The sequence below is a fragment of the Mastigoproctus giganteus genome, chromosome 1, assembly GCF_048544385.1.
Source record: "Mastigoproctus giganteus isolate SK-2022 chromosome 1, ASM4854438v1, whole genome shotgun sequence".
Lineage (NCBI taxonomy): Eukaryota > Metazoa > Arthropoda > Arachnida > Uropygi > Thelyphonidae > Mastigoproctus > Mastigoproctus giganteus.
Genome location: NC_143575.1, coordinates 226,526,144 through 226,542,694, shown reverse-complemented (window position 1 = coordinate 226,542,694; position 16,551 = coordinate 226,526,144). Strand labels below are relative to the sequence as shown.

Sequence of the window (16,551 nt, the reverse complement as noted above, 5' to 3'; positions counted from 1 at the left end):
GGCCTCCGGCCCACCGGGGTTTCCCCAGTAAGGCTTATGGCCAGTCCACCTCTGTCGATAGAGAAAAAATATGAAATTGTGAAACGCTTTGAGCAAAATTAAAAACCATGTGATATTGCACGTGCTACAGACCTAAATGAGGCAACACCGAGAATTACAAAGAATGCAGAGAAAATAAAAACAACTTTCATAGCAGGAACAACTCAAAGTGTAATTAAAATCCATTAGATTAAGGCACAAAGAATTGGAAGAGATGGAACGGCTGTCATCTATTTCAATAGAAAATCAAACAAAAAACAAGTCTGCTTACCATAGAAGCAAAAGCATTAGCAATATTTTTTTACGTAATAAAATACGTAAGTATTTTATTACGATAATTTATTGTGTTTTGGTTACAAATGTGTGTTCAATCTTGGGTGGTCGGTACTTAACCCTATTTTTCCCATAGGGCCTGTTGTTTATATTGCACGAGGGTTTCTAGGAACACAACTATCGTGCTATACGAGGACTGACTGTATTTAGTATAAAATTACTTAGAGAATATCATTAAATTTTATTTTATGCAATTAAGTTAAAATTCTGGATCTGCAAGAAAATTAACTAAATCTATTAGTTAATGGAATAAAATTATCATACCTTGTACTTCTATGTGATATACCATCTTCCACGCAACAGACATTAGTTTTCTGATCGCCAACATCTACTACACAGGCATAACTGACACCAGCTCCAAATGTTGCACATACAGATTCCTATAAAAAATATGTGTAGCTGTATATATAAATAGTAAAGTACAATTCTGGTTATCAACAACAATTGGGGCTGCAGGTTTTTTGGATTTTAATTGCAGTTTAATTCAATTTTAAATGCAGTTTTAGATTGCATTTAAAATTGATTATCCAAAAAAATATATAAAAGTTTTATTAATTTGTAAATGAAACCTGTATGAATAAAAATGCATAATAGTAGGCAACAAACCATGCAAGTCTTAAACACAACCAAAGCCACATGGCTATGAAAACAACCTGCAGCTAACACTCAGTTCATGTTGGTTCCTGTTTTATGCATTGTTATTAAAATGGCCAAAGAATTCATTAGAGTTAATCAAACTGTACAGAGAAAACTCCTGATTATGGAGAGTTCAGTTGAGGGACTACACAATTAAAAATTTAAAGAACAAGGCACATTAATAAACCAAGCAGTCTAATGTGTCTGTGATGTGAAAAAAGCCAATAGTATCTCTCCCTCTCTCTCTCTTATAGTACCAGTATCTCTTCATGAATTATCATTCAGAAGAAGATACCATAAGTCATGTGTATAAAAGAAATGTGGATTAGTCATACCTCTTCTAAATAACACCAACCACACTGACAATGCATAAAAACTGTTGAAAAATAATTAATAAAATATCTATGCATTGACTATTACATAAATTTTTATTTTAAGTAATTTATGTAATGGTGATTACATAAATTACTTAAATTACTTAATTTTTATACATCCTATCAGTGTAGCTGGTATTATACAGAAGTGACATATGAATTTACTCTTCTCCACTTCACTCATAATACCTTTTGTAAATAGAATCATGAATTTATTATATTATTTGATACTTTTGTTTCTAACAATTAAATATTAAATGTGACAATTTCTTTGAATGAAATAGGAGAAAAACTAAAAGCAAAAAAAATTTCTATAAGTATACTATACAAAGGAAGTAAGTAATACAAAGTAATATTTCAAGAAGAAATTCTTGAAATATTCTTAATGCCACGCTAGAAATTACAATTTCTAGCGTGGCATTAAGATAAATTAAGTTAATAAATGCATTCATTGATATATATTGATATATGTACTGATATAATAAGACCAAACATTAATATAAAGACTGATATAATAAGACCAAACATTAATATATATCTAAGCTTCAATACTTTTGGTTTTAAAACATATCAACTCCCACCCTATATATACTTCTTTACAAGAGGGTGAATTATGCAAAGGCAATTCTTGTGAAATCTGCCCAGGAGTCAAGCAGATTTTTCAGCCAATTTGTGACTAAGGATGAAACTTGAACCATACTATAATCCAGAGACCAAACTATACTATATTAATGGAGGAGTATGAAGGGTCACCTCATCACAAGAAATTTTGAAAGATACCACTGGCTGCAAAGGTGTTACATCAGTTTTCGGTATAAAGAAGGGATAATATTCACTGATTTTCTTCACAAGTGCTAACTAATTAAGGGTGAATACAGTCGAAGCTCTTTAGCTCTTTATAGTGATCCTATTTTTAATGTTCCAACATGTTATAAATCCTATGTGGTTGGTTCCAGCCAATTTCTCATTAAAGCTTCAAATATATTGAAGTAATTGATGAGCTTGCAGCCTGACCATGAGAAATCATTTGTTGAGATTTCCAATGCTCTTTTCTCGCAGTGCGGTAATGAAATGAACATCGGCTATAAGTTAATTTCATTACATAGATCCTAGATAAGAGTGTATGATTATTAGTATGACTCCAAGAAAGTGGATAGCTTTGCTAATTGCAGATAAACTTAGGATTCTGCAAGCTGTAGATAATGGTGTGCATTCTAAGACTGAGACTGCCAAACAGTTCAGTATTCCTAAGAATACTCTATTCACTATTCTGAAAGATCGGAAAAAGATTGAAAGTTTAAAGAAACCTGCTGCACCGGGTGCAATTTGAGCATGAAAGGCAAAGTATCTGGATCTTGAAAAGGTACTTTTGGAATGGCTAATGATGATGCAAAAAACATTCACGTAGCTATTAAATCTTTTAAAAGCTAAGGCTGAATCGTTTGCGCATCGAATAGATATTGTTGTGGCCTGTCTTTCAAAAAAGTGCAGCCGTGGACATTGACACTACATAGGAATTGAAGGAAAATCCTTTAAAACATGTTTTGCTGACATATGATCACAATGGCAGCTTCAATGCTGGTGAAACAGGACTCATTTTTAAATTGCTACGAGATAAAGCACTTACATTTAAAGGGGAGAAATGTAGCAGTGGAAAAAAGGCCAAACAACAGATTAACGTTCTCCTAGCAGCAAACATTCTGGCACAGAGAAATTTCCTCTTTTAATCACTGGGAAAGCCAGAAGCCTCGATGCTTTAAAGTGTTGAAAACATTACTGACTATGTATTGAGCAAACCAAAAGGCACGAATTATATTACAAATCTATGAAGAATGGATCAGAGACTTAGATTGCAGGATGAGCTAGAATAATTTTGCTGTTTGTAGATTAGTGCACCCCTCATTGTCAAGTAAACAGCCCACATGCAATCACTATTGAGTACCTATGACCAAATATGACATCAAGTTCTTCAGCCACTTGATCAAGGTGTAACCCAGTGTTTTAAAAAAAACTACTGAAAAATGCTAATAAAAAAAAATTGTGCTGTCTCAAAAGAAAATTCAATGTGAAATCGATATCCTGCAGGTAATGTATGTGTTTCAGCATGGGATGAAGTTGATGAAAAAGTGATCGCCTGCTGCTTCAAACATGCTGGATTTACCACCTTGAATGATGTGATGTGTGAAGTTTCGCTTCTTCCTCTTTTAATTGCAAAGAGCAGTCCGATAATAAGGAAGAAATATTTGAGTGCTAACTAATTAAGGGTGAATACTTCAGCTTCAAACATTATGCAGAAGTGGATGCAGACATTAAATGTTTCAGGATATGCACAAATGAAGGGAAACTTGTTGCAGACATAATGGAATCTTCTGAAATTTGTAGTGATGAAGATGAGGAACCTATGGTAGTTGAATATGGAGTTTCGGTGAAAGGTGCTCATCAACAATCAGAACTTGTATGTCAATATTTTCAAGTGCAGCCTAACTGTGAAAAAGTGAAATAACCGCTATTGCACACCTTCATAATTCTCTTTTAAACATGTGCTCTACCATCGAAACAGTGTTTCAACATATCATTTTAAAGTATGAAACAATTCTCTTGTTAGTTTTTGATAAGTGTGTAGCCTATAAAGTTTATCAAGTGGAAACCTGCTGTATACCAATGGAAACAGTGAAAAGATGAAGGTGGAGCTTCACATAAAGATATAAAAAAAAACAACATTTTGTAATTCAAAAGTACATCACCAAGGGTGTCATGATTACTACTCAGGATTTCTAAGAGGTACAAACTAAAGATTATAATGATATATGCACCAACATCGAGCCATGATGATGAAGAGGTTGAAGAAATGTACACCGAAATTGAGACTTCTAGATGAACAGAAAACTCTCTATGCCATCATTATGGGGGACTTCAATGTTAAGGTTGGAAAGAGATAAAACAGCACAGAAAAGGAAACTATAGGAAATTTTGGAATTGATGAAAGAAATGAAAAAGGTGAAAGACTTATGGAATTTGCAGAATCTCTGCAAACTGTTCACCCTTTTCAAGAAAAGGGCAAACAGAAAATGGACATGGAAAAGCCCAAATGGATTAACTAATGAAACTGACTTCATCCTCACTAACAGAAGTTATACTGTGAACAATGTTACCATCCCGAACAAGGTAAATGTTGGAAGTGATCACAGAATGGTAAGATGCCCACTTGATATAGATGTATGAAAAGAAAGGAAAAAACTGACTTGCATAAATAATACGAAGGTCTTTGACATAACAGAAGAGGAGAAAAGGCAGAATGTACTGAAACAACTTAAGAACAAGCCTGAGCTTCTGCAGACCTTTCAGGACCAAGATATCAATGAGGAATACAAGTTTCTGAAAGTGATAAAGTTCGAGAAACCTTAGGTAAAAAGAAATCCAAAGAAGAAGAAATTAGTTAAGAAACACTTGTCATGATGAACCAAAGATCATCCTAGCAGCTTCTGCAAATCAGTAAACTAGTGGCTAATTGGTTTAACGCCGACTCACCGCTTCTTTCACCTTGCACAGAAAGAAATTCCTTCTGCAGATAGAATGTGTTTTGTTTTTCCCTCTCTCTCCTCCCCTTCTCGCAATCTGCTCTGGGTATGGGGATGTTCTCTGATGGAGGATATTGCAATAAATAAATGCTAAACATTCATAAATAAGGCATTTCAAACCACGTATGTAGCTATACAATACATTACTACTGTGCATGTGTTTATTTGTTCAGGCAGAGATAAGGAGAGAGGTCCAACTCTTAAATAATTTTGGAAAAAATTCCATATTTTAGATGCAATCAAAATAATAAAACGAGCCTGGGACAAAATTACAGAGAAGAACAAGATGTTTGGAATAAACTCTTGTCATTATTTTATTGATAATTTTGAAGGATTTCAAGAACCAGCAGAGATCGTACAAAATGGAATAGAAATCATTAATTAATATTGCTAAACAATTGCAGCTTGAGGTTTCTACAACTAACATCACTGATCTGCTTCAAACACAATGGAGAGCTCACAAATCAAGACCTCCTTGAAATGGCAAAATGCGAAGAAGCTGATGAAAAAGAAGATTTAACAGGCAAAACTCCTGTTTGTTCCTTTACTCTCAAGGAGCTTGATAAAGCTTTTCAACACAGAAAAAGCAACTGAGATTTTTGAGTCACAAGATTCAAATTTCGAGCGTACTAGAAAAGTTGCTACAGATTTAAAAAAAAATGCTCATGAATGCTATCATGAAAATTCTAAAGAAAAGAATCAGCCCTGGAAACACATGACTGTTGAAGCATTTCCAAAGAAGAAAACGACTCCTTGTGCTTCCAACAAGGAGTTGTTCTCAAAGTGTCGAGCCAAGAATGAGTGAAGAATCATCAACGAGTGTGCATTTAGTTGATAATGATGAAGAATAAACATTCTTTAACATTTGTATGACATAAATAATTTCTTTATTATTATAATTTGCTTGATTTTAAAGGCTATGTTTTCATTTCTTTGACTAAATAAATCATTGTTTAAGCATAAATTATTGTTTTGTTGACCTTTATTTAACATTACTATGGTCAAATTCATTGTTGAGAACGCAACTCCTCTTTTAAACATTATATCTATAGGAAAAAAATTCCTGCTTTATGAGCTTGCCCTAGGAACAAATTAACTCGTAAAGTTGGGAACTACCTGTATAGATCTTGGCCTTCTGGCATTTTGTGGTGGGGGAACGCTTAAGATATTTGATTCTGTTAGGAGAGCTCCAAAATTTTTAGCTGGTATTTTAAAGAATGTGCTTTTTTAAAAAAAGCATGGATTGTTTTAGGTGTTTTCTCCCTGCAGGAAGAGGAACTGAATCAATGTGCTTTATCCATTGTGACACTTCATTTCATTCAGCACTGCAAAAAATGAATTGTCAGATTGAAACCAAAATTTGTGTGGTTGCTATAAAGATTTCAAGGTAACAAACAAAAAAAATTTCATCTTTCTATTGCAACTGCTTCTTGGCGAATACAAATCTTTTTTTGACCCCTCCCCGTGCAAAATCTTACCATTAACTCAAACTTCCAACTTCTTCAGTATATATAGCAGCCTTCCATGAAGAACATTAGCATTAGAAGAAGTATTAGCATTAGTAGAGGCATATGATGCAAGAAAGCAAGTTATACAGCATCAGCCAAAAAAAAAAAAAAAAAAACACACCCCTTCCCATTTTACCCATCCATTTTCTCCAAATGTTTGTCTAGTTTTGTCTTGAATTTATTTAAGCTGTCCACTTCAACAACAGATGGAAGTTTGTTCCAGAAATCAACCATCTGATGACTAAAGGCAAATTTCTGCAAGGCTATTCTACAACTGTCTTTCCTCACTTTGAATATATGTCCCCTCAGGTGATTAATCTGGGCAAGACGAAGAATCCCATCAGCATTAAGCTTGCTCAAACTATTCAAGGCCTTATACACCTCAATCAGATCACCTCGCAGTTGCCTAGTTTCCAGACACTGTAATTTGCAAAACTTAAGCCTTTCTTCGTAAGCCCTTAGCTGAGCTTACGAAGAAATTGGTCAGACCAGACTTCCCCTCAACAAACCCATGCTGTGTCGGAACTATAACTGAAGTCTTGTCTAGATGATCCTGCAGTGCTACTTTGACCAGTGCCTCCATTAATTTTCCTGGAACAGAAATTAAACTAACAGGTCTATAATTACTCGTGTCACCCTTTGTGAATTGGGGGTAACATTTGCCCATCTCCAGTCCATGGAAGCTCTCATAATTATGGCTAAGGGTTTGCTTACTTCCTTTGCTGCTTCCTTTAATATAACCGGACAGATCCCGTCCATCCCCAGGTGTCTTTCTTATGTTTAACTTCAACAGTTTCCTGCTCCAATTTGCTCTCAGCTATTACAAAATCCTTTAGCTAACTGCCAGAGTTTAATACACTTCTGGTATTCCCCTCCCTGAAAGCTTTAATAAAGTACTGATAGCTTTATTAAATTTTAGGTATATATGTCAAAAATTTTACCTGCGTCCAATTGTGTAATGATTGCATTAGAGTAATTTATTAGATTGGTCAGGGATGACTGATTAACCCTTTAATGAATTCATGCTGGGATCTCTTCAAGATAGTGTTCTTGTCGATACTTCTGGAAGCAGTGCATTTTAAATTCCATATTTTTGGAAAATCAGTCAGTAATCAGAAATTTGAATATTCTTTTCCTGTACAAGGAAATAACTACTGATATTTCCTTGTACAGTAGGAAATAACTTTTCTGGATGCTGTTACAGTAGCATACTGTCATTAATCACCCTGCCAACCTTTGTATCATATGCAAACTTGGACATTACCATCCCTTTATCCAGAGCAGCAACTTGCCCTTAATGCCACACTGCTCCAATTTGTACAGCAGCCTTTTATGTGCAACAGTATGATATCAAAATTATTTTTTACGTCCAGTTCCTTTGTGACAACATCATAGTAATCAATCAAACATGATTCCCCCTTAACAAACCCATGCTGTGCTTGATGTATAATTGCGGCCTTGTCTAGATGACCATGCATTACTTCTTTTACCAGTAACTCCATTATTTTTCCTGGAATAGAAGTTAAACTAACAGGTCTGTAATTACTTGTGTCACCCTTTGTGAACTGGGATACAACTGCACATCTCCAGTTCATGGGGCATCTCCCCTGAATCCAAGGATGCTCTCATAATTATGGCTAAGGGTTTGCTTATTTCCTTCGCTGTCTCCCTTAATATAACTGGATAGATCCCATCCACCCCAGATGCCTTTCTTATGTTTAACTTCAAAACAATTTCTCTTCCACTTTCCTCTTTGTTATCACAAAATAATTTAGCCTCCTGTTTGAGTTTGATAAACTTCTGGCATCCTCCTCACTAAAAAATTCCTAAAATGTGAATATAGATATAAAATATTCATTCAGTTTGTCAGAAACCTGAGCAGGATCATCAACAGTCAGACCATTGGTATCAAAGCAGACCAATCTGATTCATCCCCTTCCTTCTACTGTTTTTCTTTGCATCCTTCCCCAAAGGCTTCTTGTAATCTGCATTTGCTTGCCTGAATTCCTTTGTGACTTGATTACAGACTAGTTTATATCTACCATAGGCTTCTGTGATACTTGATAATTTATATATGCATCCCATGAACTTTTCTTCTCTGCCATGAGTTTCATCAGTTCATCTAACATCCATTTAGGCCTATACCTTGAAGACTATTTCTTAGTTGTTACACACAGATGTCGCACAGTAACGATTTTCTGATGTAATGAGTTTTAAAGGTGGATATAATGCCTTTATCTAACGGCTGAATGAAAGAAGTTGTATTAACCTAGTACAACTGTGGTGGTAGGAACATAACTTCAACGTTTAGATGATTTAAATCTTTTGGATGGCCTGGTGTGCAATCCAATAGTAATAAAACTTTGAAATCTAGATTTTATTACAACAAGTTCAATAGCACAGAACGTAACACAGGGATTTCCCAACAAAATAAAATACAGGGATTTCTCAATTTTTTTTAAAATAGTGAGTCAACAGCAGAGATTCAAAACAGAGTGAAAATGTTGAAAAATTACATCCAACAACTTTTCCCCCTGCACAAAAGCTCAAAAATACCATGTTGTGTGAGGATTGCCACAATTTATCAATCGTGTTAGAGTGAAACTGTGTTGAAGAAGTACCGTGTTATATTATTTACTCCTTATTTTATTTTTTAATCCAAATATTTTGGGGCGACAAATTTTATTTTGCTCATTGGCGGCACATAGGGTCGCAGGGGCCCTATGTGCCGCCCTGCGATTAAGGAAATTAAAGTAGCAACCTGGAATGTTAGGAAAATAAATCATAAATTGGATGAATTAATTATGGGATTAGAAAATATAAATATTAACATAACAGTCATTACCAAAAAAAAAAGAATAAAGGATCCAAACGTAACTTCATAATGATATACTCAGGTGTATCAAATAAAATGTGGGCATCATCGGGAGTTATAATAAGAAAAAAATGGAAAAACAAATTATTTTATTACTCTTTGATATCACCCAGAATGTTGAAATTAAGAATAAAAATCCCATCATATACAATAACAATTATTGGCATCTACGCACCAGTAGAAGGCAACGTTGATGAAACTGTAGAATCTTGTGATGAATTACAAGAGCTCACATATCAAACTAACAAAAATGAATACCTCATACTAGCAGGAGATTTTAATGCAAGAGTTGGCATTCAATCAACAGACAAATGCATAGGATCAGAAGGCAAACCCGTGATCAACAATAATGGAAGGTGCTTGATAGACTTCTGCATTTTTAATAAACTTAAAATCTCAAATACTTTTTCAAACACAAGAATATCCATAAATTCATATGGGAAGCAAGGAACAAAGTCTATAATAGATTATATTATCATTAATGAAAATTTAAATTTCTAGTAGGTAGTGATCACTGAAATTGACAGTGATCACTACCTACTAGAAAGCACTTTCAAAATAAAAAGAAAATACCAACAAAAACTACCACAAGAAATTCAAAATACATTTGTTGGAAGGTGAAAGTACTAAATTACCATATGAAATTCGATAAACTCAAAACAGATGAGAGTGATAATGTTGACGAAATCTGTTCAAACGTGAAAAAATCAATTCTGGGAGCTGCTGAAGAAAGTCTTGCATATAAACTTATAAAAAATAAAAACTGGCTAAGAACTTGGAATGAAGAATTGAAACAAACAATTGATGAGAAAAAAAGGCTAATAAACTATTCTTGTAAACCAAAGACCTACATCTACACATAAAATATAAAAAGCTTAGAGCAGAAGCCAGAAAACTAACCAGGAGAATCCAATGAGATGACTGGCATAAATCTGTTAAATCCTTAGAACGTGATATTACGAGACCACAGAACAAAATTTTTAAGAAATTACAACTAGACACAAATGATCAAATAAAAACCAACTCCATCTCTCAAGCAGAATGGAAGCAACACTATTCCAAACTATGGTATAGCCCTGGCACTAAGGAATGGGAAGATGAATCTGTGGTAACCGAAGATGAAGAAAATATAATAATGGAAGAACTAGGGATAATATTACAAAAATCAAATAAAAAAAAACTGAAAAGCCCAGGCATAGACAATTTGAATGTAGAATTATTTAAAAATATAGTGGCACCTTATTAAAAAATGCACTACTAAAATTATTTAACATCATATGGCATAAGCAACAGACACCCAAAGATTGGGAAACAGGTATAGTAATTAATTAATTACACGAAAATTATTCTCTTAAGGAATGAAGACAATAATTGCTCCATATGCAGCTAAGCTTTTTATACCATTTAATTTTAATTTTAAATCTTAATTTTAATGTCGACTGACGTAATGTTTTCCTTGCTGGCAAAGGCATGGTGGTTGTAGACCGGAGTTGGGCTGGGCGCTCAATATTGAGACTGTGGGGTTTGGATCACTATTGTTCAGACAGTGGGGAAGATGTTTAACATTTTTTATAAATTTTATATCACCTTTACAAATAATTGTTAATGCGTTGGACTAGGAGAGTTGGTTAAAAAAGAAGCATCCTACATCAAAAATAAAGGTAATCCCTGTTGATTTCATAATCTAATATACTAAAGAATAAACTTAATAAGTATAGTGAACAATTCTTAGAAAAAGAACAGTGTGGGTTCAGAAAAGGAAGAAGCACAATAGATGCCATTTTCTCATTACAACAAATTTTGGAGAAAAGAAGAGAATTTAACCTACAACAGTAAGCAACATTTCTGCTGCTTACTGATTATGAAAAACCATATGACAATGTAAACCGGGAAAAACTTTGGCAGATTTTACATGAAGAAAATATCCCAACCCAACTCCGGAAAGCAATACAAAGCCTATATAAAAACTCAAAAGTCTGCATAAAATATTCTAATGGCCAACTATCAGACCCAATTAACACCAATAAAGGAGTCAAAAAAGGACATGGACTATCATCAAATTTATTTAATATCTACATCAATAAAATTATTAAAGAATGGAAACAAACAATTAACAAAGGAATACAGTTGAACAACAGGAATAAAATCCAAATTATATTATATGCTGACGATCAAGTTATAATTGCAAAATCGGAAGAACTACAGATAGCAGTTAATGAACCAAATAAAATAGGCAAAAAAGTATGAGATGAAAATCTCCACCTCAAAAACAAAATCAATAGGATTACGATGTAAAAAACATACAGAGTTAAAATTGTTATTGATGACAAAATAATAAAACAAATATCAGATTTCACCTATGGGAAAGTTAATATCAAATGAAGGGAAAGACATCCACACTAAACTACAAAAATATAATAAAATTAATTGAACGATTAAATGCCACTTCGGAAAACAAATGACAACTGAAACAAATTATGACTGCACAACATCACTTCAAAATCAGACCTCTCCTACAGCTGTGAGACTTCGGTAATAAATAAGAAAGGTGCACAAAAACTAGAAGCAGCACAAATGAGATTTTTAAGAAACAATTATTAGGTTTTACAAGACTTGATCACCAAAGAAATTCAGCTATTTGTGAGAAATTAAAAGTAGATAACACAGTAAATGACATAAAATGATATTAGAAAAAATGGATCAGTTACATAGAAAGAATGAACAGAAAACTGGATCCCAAAATTATCCTTTAACTACAAACCTACAGGCAAGAGATGTAGGTCGACCAAGACAATGATGTAAGATCAAGACCTACAATGGGTCTTGGTCTTAAAAGACCTAAGTGGGACAAGTTCATGATGATGGTAATTAATAATTATTAATTAAATTATAAAATAAAATAATTATTAGGAATTAAAGGACATTCTGTTCCTTTTTTTTATTTTTACATCAGGTAGAATTTAAGCTGCTTAGTTAATGAAATGATTCAGAATGACAAACTTTTCCTTCACAAGTTGCCCTGGTATTGCACTAATTTCAAAGAAATGTGTTTGAAAGTAGAGCAACACAAGGGCAACTCAGAAGGCAAAGTTTGTTTTGTTGTCAGCATTAAGCCAACTCATTAACCAAGCAGGTTTAACCCTGTTGGCTGCAAAAACATGAGGATTGGATAGTCCTCAACTCCATATAATTTCAGTAAGGCCAATTTTTTTTATGCTTATTAAATTCAACATAATTCCTATGATTATTCAGAACTTAGAATCTAAATGGTGACATCTTCATGCACCATTGATTTTTCTTTTAACAGTCTCTTAATGGTCTCTATACAATTTTTCTCTCTTCCTATGCAATTAGAGAGTTAGATGAGTATTATTGCAATATTCAGGACACTTGACAGCAGACCATGGCCTGCCTCCATGGGACAAGTAAAAAACCGGGAAGTTGCATATTCTGCGGCCATCTGGGCTAAGCAGCCAGTCACTCAACTGTTATGTTGTTATTTGATTTTTAGGAGCATTAGCAACTAAGGCCATATTGCTCCGGGGATATGCAGTGGTCATTCCCTGACCTTTCTGCATCCTCCGTATTTGGTGGCTCACGGGCTCGAACCCCGGTCTAATCAAGAAGCATGTGCTACTCACTGCTGCTCCTGCCCACCTGGCTACGGAGGCGCTAAGCAGCCAGTCACTCAACTCAAACACAACCCAACACCACACTATGATACATACAAAACCACTTCACTGATTGGCCTTTATCTGTATGAGATCTTCACATATTATGCAGGGAGGTTGCCAAAGGTTGGCTGGGACTGCCTACACATAATAAATAAATTAAAAGAATTAAATAAAATATACTTATTAATTATTATCCAAAAGTCTGTAGCTTTTACTTAAAACTACAAAGTTTATATTATTAATCGTAAGATTATTAGGAGGTCCAGTATACCTTTGATATTTAAATGGCATAGTATTAGTCATTATTATTGTTATTTGGTTTTTTTAGGAGCATTAGCAACTAAGGCCATATTGTTCCAGGATATGCGGTGGTCATTCCCTGACCTTTCCGTATTTGGTGGTGACGGGCTAAATCCCCGGTCTAATCAAGAAGCGTGTGCTTCTTCCAGGTGCTTCTTCCCACCTGGCTACGGAGGCGCCCAATATTAGTCATATAGCACAAGGAAGCCCTAGGCTTTTCTGCACCAGCCAAAAAGGGAAAAAAATCAAAAAACTACCTATGTGATTCCCTCCTCACATAGGTACCTATTCACCTGACCTTTGACTTTCCCCAAGTTGTCAGCCTCAGCCATTCACAGAGGCAACTCATTCTGTAATCAACAACTTGCTGGCTAAAAGAAAACTTCCTGCAATCCAATAATTACTAAACCTCTTCCCTCAACAATTGTGGTCCCTAAATTATGAGGAACAAGATTACATAAGGGACAAAAGGTACTATACATGTAATTGTATTATACAATAAGGGTATATATTTGTATATTATGCACATATTTATTCACTTTAACATACATTAATACTTTCACACTACTGAAAAATAAAATAATGTATACTATACATTATTTTACAGTCTGAAGTAAAATATGCTCTGGGAGTGGCAAAGTCTGGCAAGGCAGTTGGCCCGGATCAAATCCCAATTGAAATAGTGGGGCGCCTCCGTAGCCAGGTGGGAAGGGGCAGCAGTGCGTAGCACACGCTTCTTGATTAGACCGGGGTTCGAGCCCATCACCACCAAATACGGAAAGGTCAGGGAATGACCACCGCATATCCCGGAGCAATATGGCCTTAGTTGCTAATGCTCCTAAAAACCAAATAACAAACAAACAATTGAAATAGTGAAACTTCTAGATGAAGAAAATTTGAAAGATCTAACCAAAATGTTCAATAAAATATATCTAAATGGAACACTGCCTAACGACTGGTTGAGGTCCTCATTCATCCCTCTTCCAAAGAAGAACAACAACAACACACACCTCATAAATAATTTTCATCTTATTAGTCTGATGAGCCACATGTTAAAGCTGCTGCTAAAGATAATCCTAAACAGAATTTACAAAAATCTGAATCAGTAATCTCTGACGCCTAATTTGGATTGTGAAGCAAACTAGGGCACAAGAGAAGCTCTACTAGGTATAAACGTGTTGTTACAAAAATGTAGAGAACACCAAAAGACAGTATTCACCTGCTTCATAGACTTTGAAAAGGCTTTCGATCAGGTACAACATGTAAAGCTTATAGAAAATATGTACAACACGTAAAGCTTATATATATTTAAAAAGCTAGATCTTGATGGATGGGACATCAGATTCATCAAAGAAATCTATTGGAATCAAACAGCTACTATAAGTGTCGAAGAGGGTGAAACTGACGAGATCAATATAAAAAGAGGGGTAAAGCAGGGTTGTATTCTCTCGCCCATGCTATTTAACATCTATTCTGAAGTTATTTTCCAAAATGCATTGTGGGAAAGGAAAGAAGGAATTAAAATAAATGGTTAGCTGATAAATAACATATAATACGCTGATGATACTGCTATATTTGCAGAAAATATAGATGACCTTCAATTGCTTTTGGACTGTATTAACAACAAATGTAATGATATGGGTTTAAGAATCAATGTCAACGAGACCAAATACATGACTGAGTAAATCTCCAGTAAGTCAAGTCCAGCTATTATTGAATGGAGCTCCAATAGATAGCGACTCATTTTAAATACCTTGGTGTAGTTGGCTAAATGCTGATCTAGAACTGGAAGCAGAAATAAAAGCAAGAATAGAAGCTGAGAGAAATGCCTTTATAAAATACAGAACAATGCTGTGTCACAAAGTTCTAGATCTGTCAATCAGACTGAAATTCGTTAGATGCAGTGTGTTGTCCATACTATTATATGGAGTTCAAACTTGGATGCTGAAAACATCAAGCATGAACAAAATAGAGGCCTTTGAAATGTGGATCTACAGACACATGCTAAAAATATCTTGGATAGACAGAATCACCAACATTGAAGTCTTGAAAAGAGCAGGAAGAAAATGTGAATTGTTGAGCTTAGTGAAGAGAAGGAAAACTGCCTACTTGGGACACATCCTTAGAAATGTGAAATGTAAATTGCTTCAAGTAATAATAGAGGGAAAGGGAGGAGTGGGGAGGAGGAAACTTTCTTGGCTGAAAAACATCTGAAACTGGACTGGCAGATCAGCTGAGGGTATTTTTAATCTCGCCCAAGACGGAGAGAAGTAGAGCGTGGTGATCGTCAACCTCCAATAGGAGATGGTATCAAAAAAGAAGATACTATACGTTACAACTTATGTTGAAAAACTCATAATTTCTCTCATGTATGTATATACTGTTTTTTTTTTTATTTAATTCAGCTGTAACTCTACTTTTATATTCAATTGATTAATTGCAAATTTGTAATAAATACTATTGATTCTGTTATTCTCATGTAGCTGATGTTTGATATAAAACAGCTTCTAAACTGAACCTCTACTTCTATTGCTGTGAACAAAAACAATAAACAAATATTTAAAATGAATGGTTGCCCCTCCCTGGAAATAAAAGCAAGCAAGCTAGCTAGCTAGATTGTCAAAAGGAATAAAACACTAAACTACTTGTAGGGCAATTTAGGATGCATGGATGGATGGGTATACTGTAACAGTATAAATGTCTTATAATCAAACAAACTGCAAAATTAAGAAAAAGTGCACTAAAATGTTCTTGTTTATACTCCGGCACAACCACCAGGTCAGTGTAGTTTACAATAAATCATCAGTACAAATGTTAATCGTATTTAGCAGTCATGGGCTTGAACCCCAGACCACTCAAACTCAAACATCGTGTGCACTCAAGCACTCTCACTCATGACGCTTAGCTACATCAGGCCTAAATATATATGAAAGTTAATTATAATGTTTAATACTGAAGGAATGAAATAAAATATCTTAATTGAAATGATCAGAATAGTAGAAATTGGGATAAAAAAAAAAAGAAATAGCTAACATAGAAAAATCTTTTATGGAAAATATAAAAAAATATATATGTACGTACCAGATGAACAAAACAGCCAGCAAATCCAAATCTTTTCAAAAGCAAATTAAGTATCTCTTTCACATGCTGTCGATTATACACATCAGGAATAATAAGAACTGCTCTGTAATGCTGAAAAAAAAAAAAAAAAAAAAAATTATATCTCTAGTTATT

General features: G+C 34.4%; 1 protein-coding gene across 1 annotated transcript in view; it reads right to left on the bottom strand.

The window, feature by feature from the left end:
* Arp8 (Actin-related protein 8) overlaps window positions 1–16,551 on the bottom strand; it is a 158,644-nt gene that overhangs the window by 69,344 nt on the left and 72,749 nt on the right. Inside the window, exons 6-7 of the mRNA XM_090384593.1 lie at window positions 16,399–16,509; window positions 637–752 (exon numbers count right to left, since the gene is read on the bottom strand). Of these exons, the coding sequence (XP_090240719.1) occupies window positions 637–752; window positions 16,399–16,509 (227 nt within the window). The remainder of the gene's footprint in view (window positions 1–636; window positions 753–16,398; window positions 16,510–16,551) is intronic.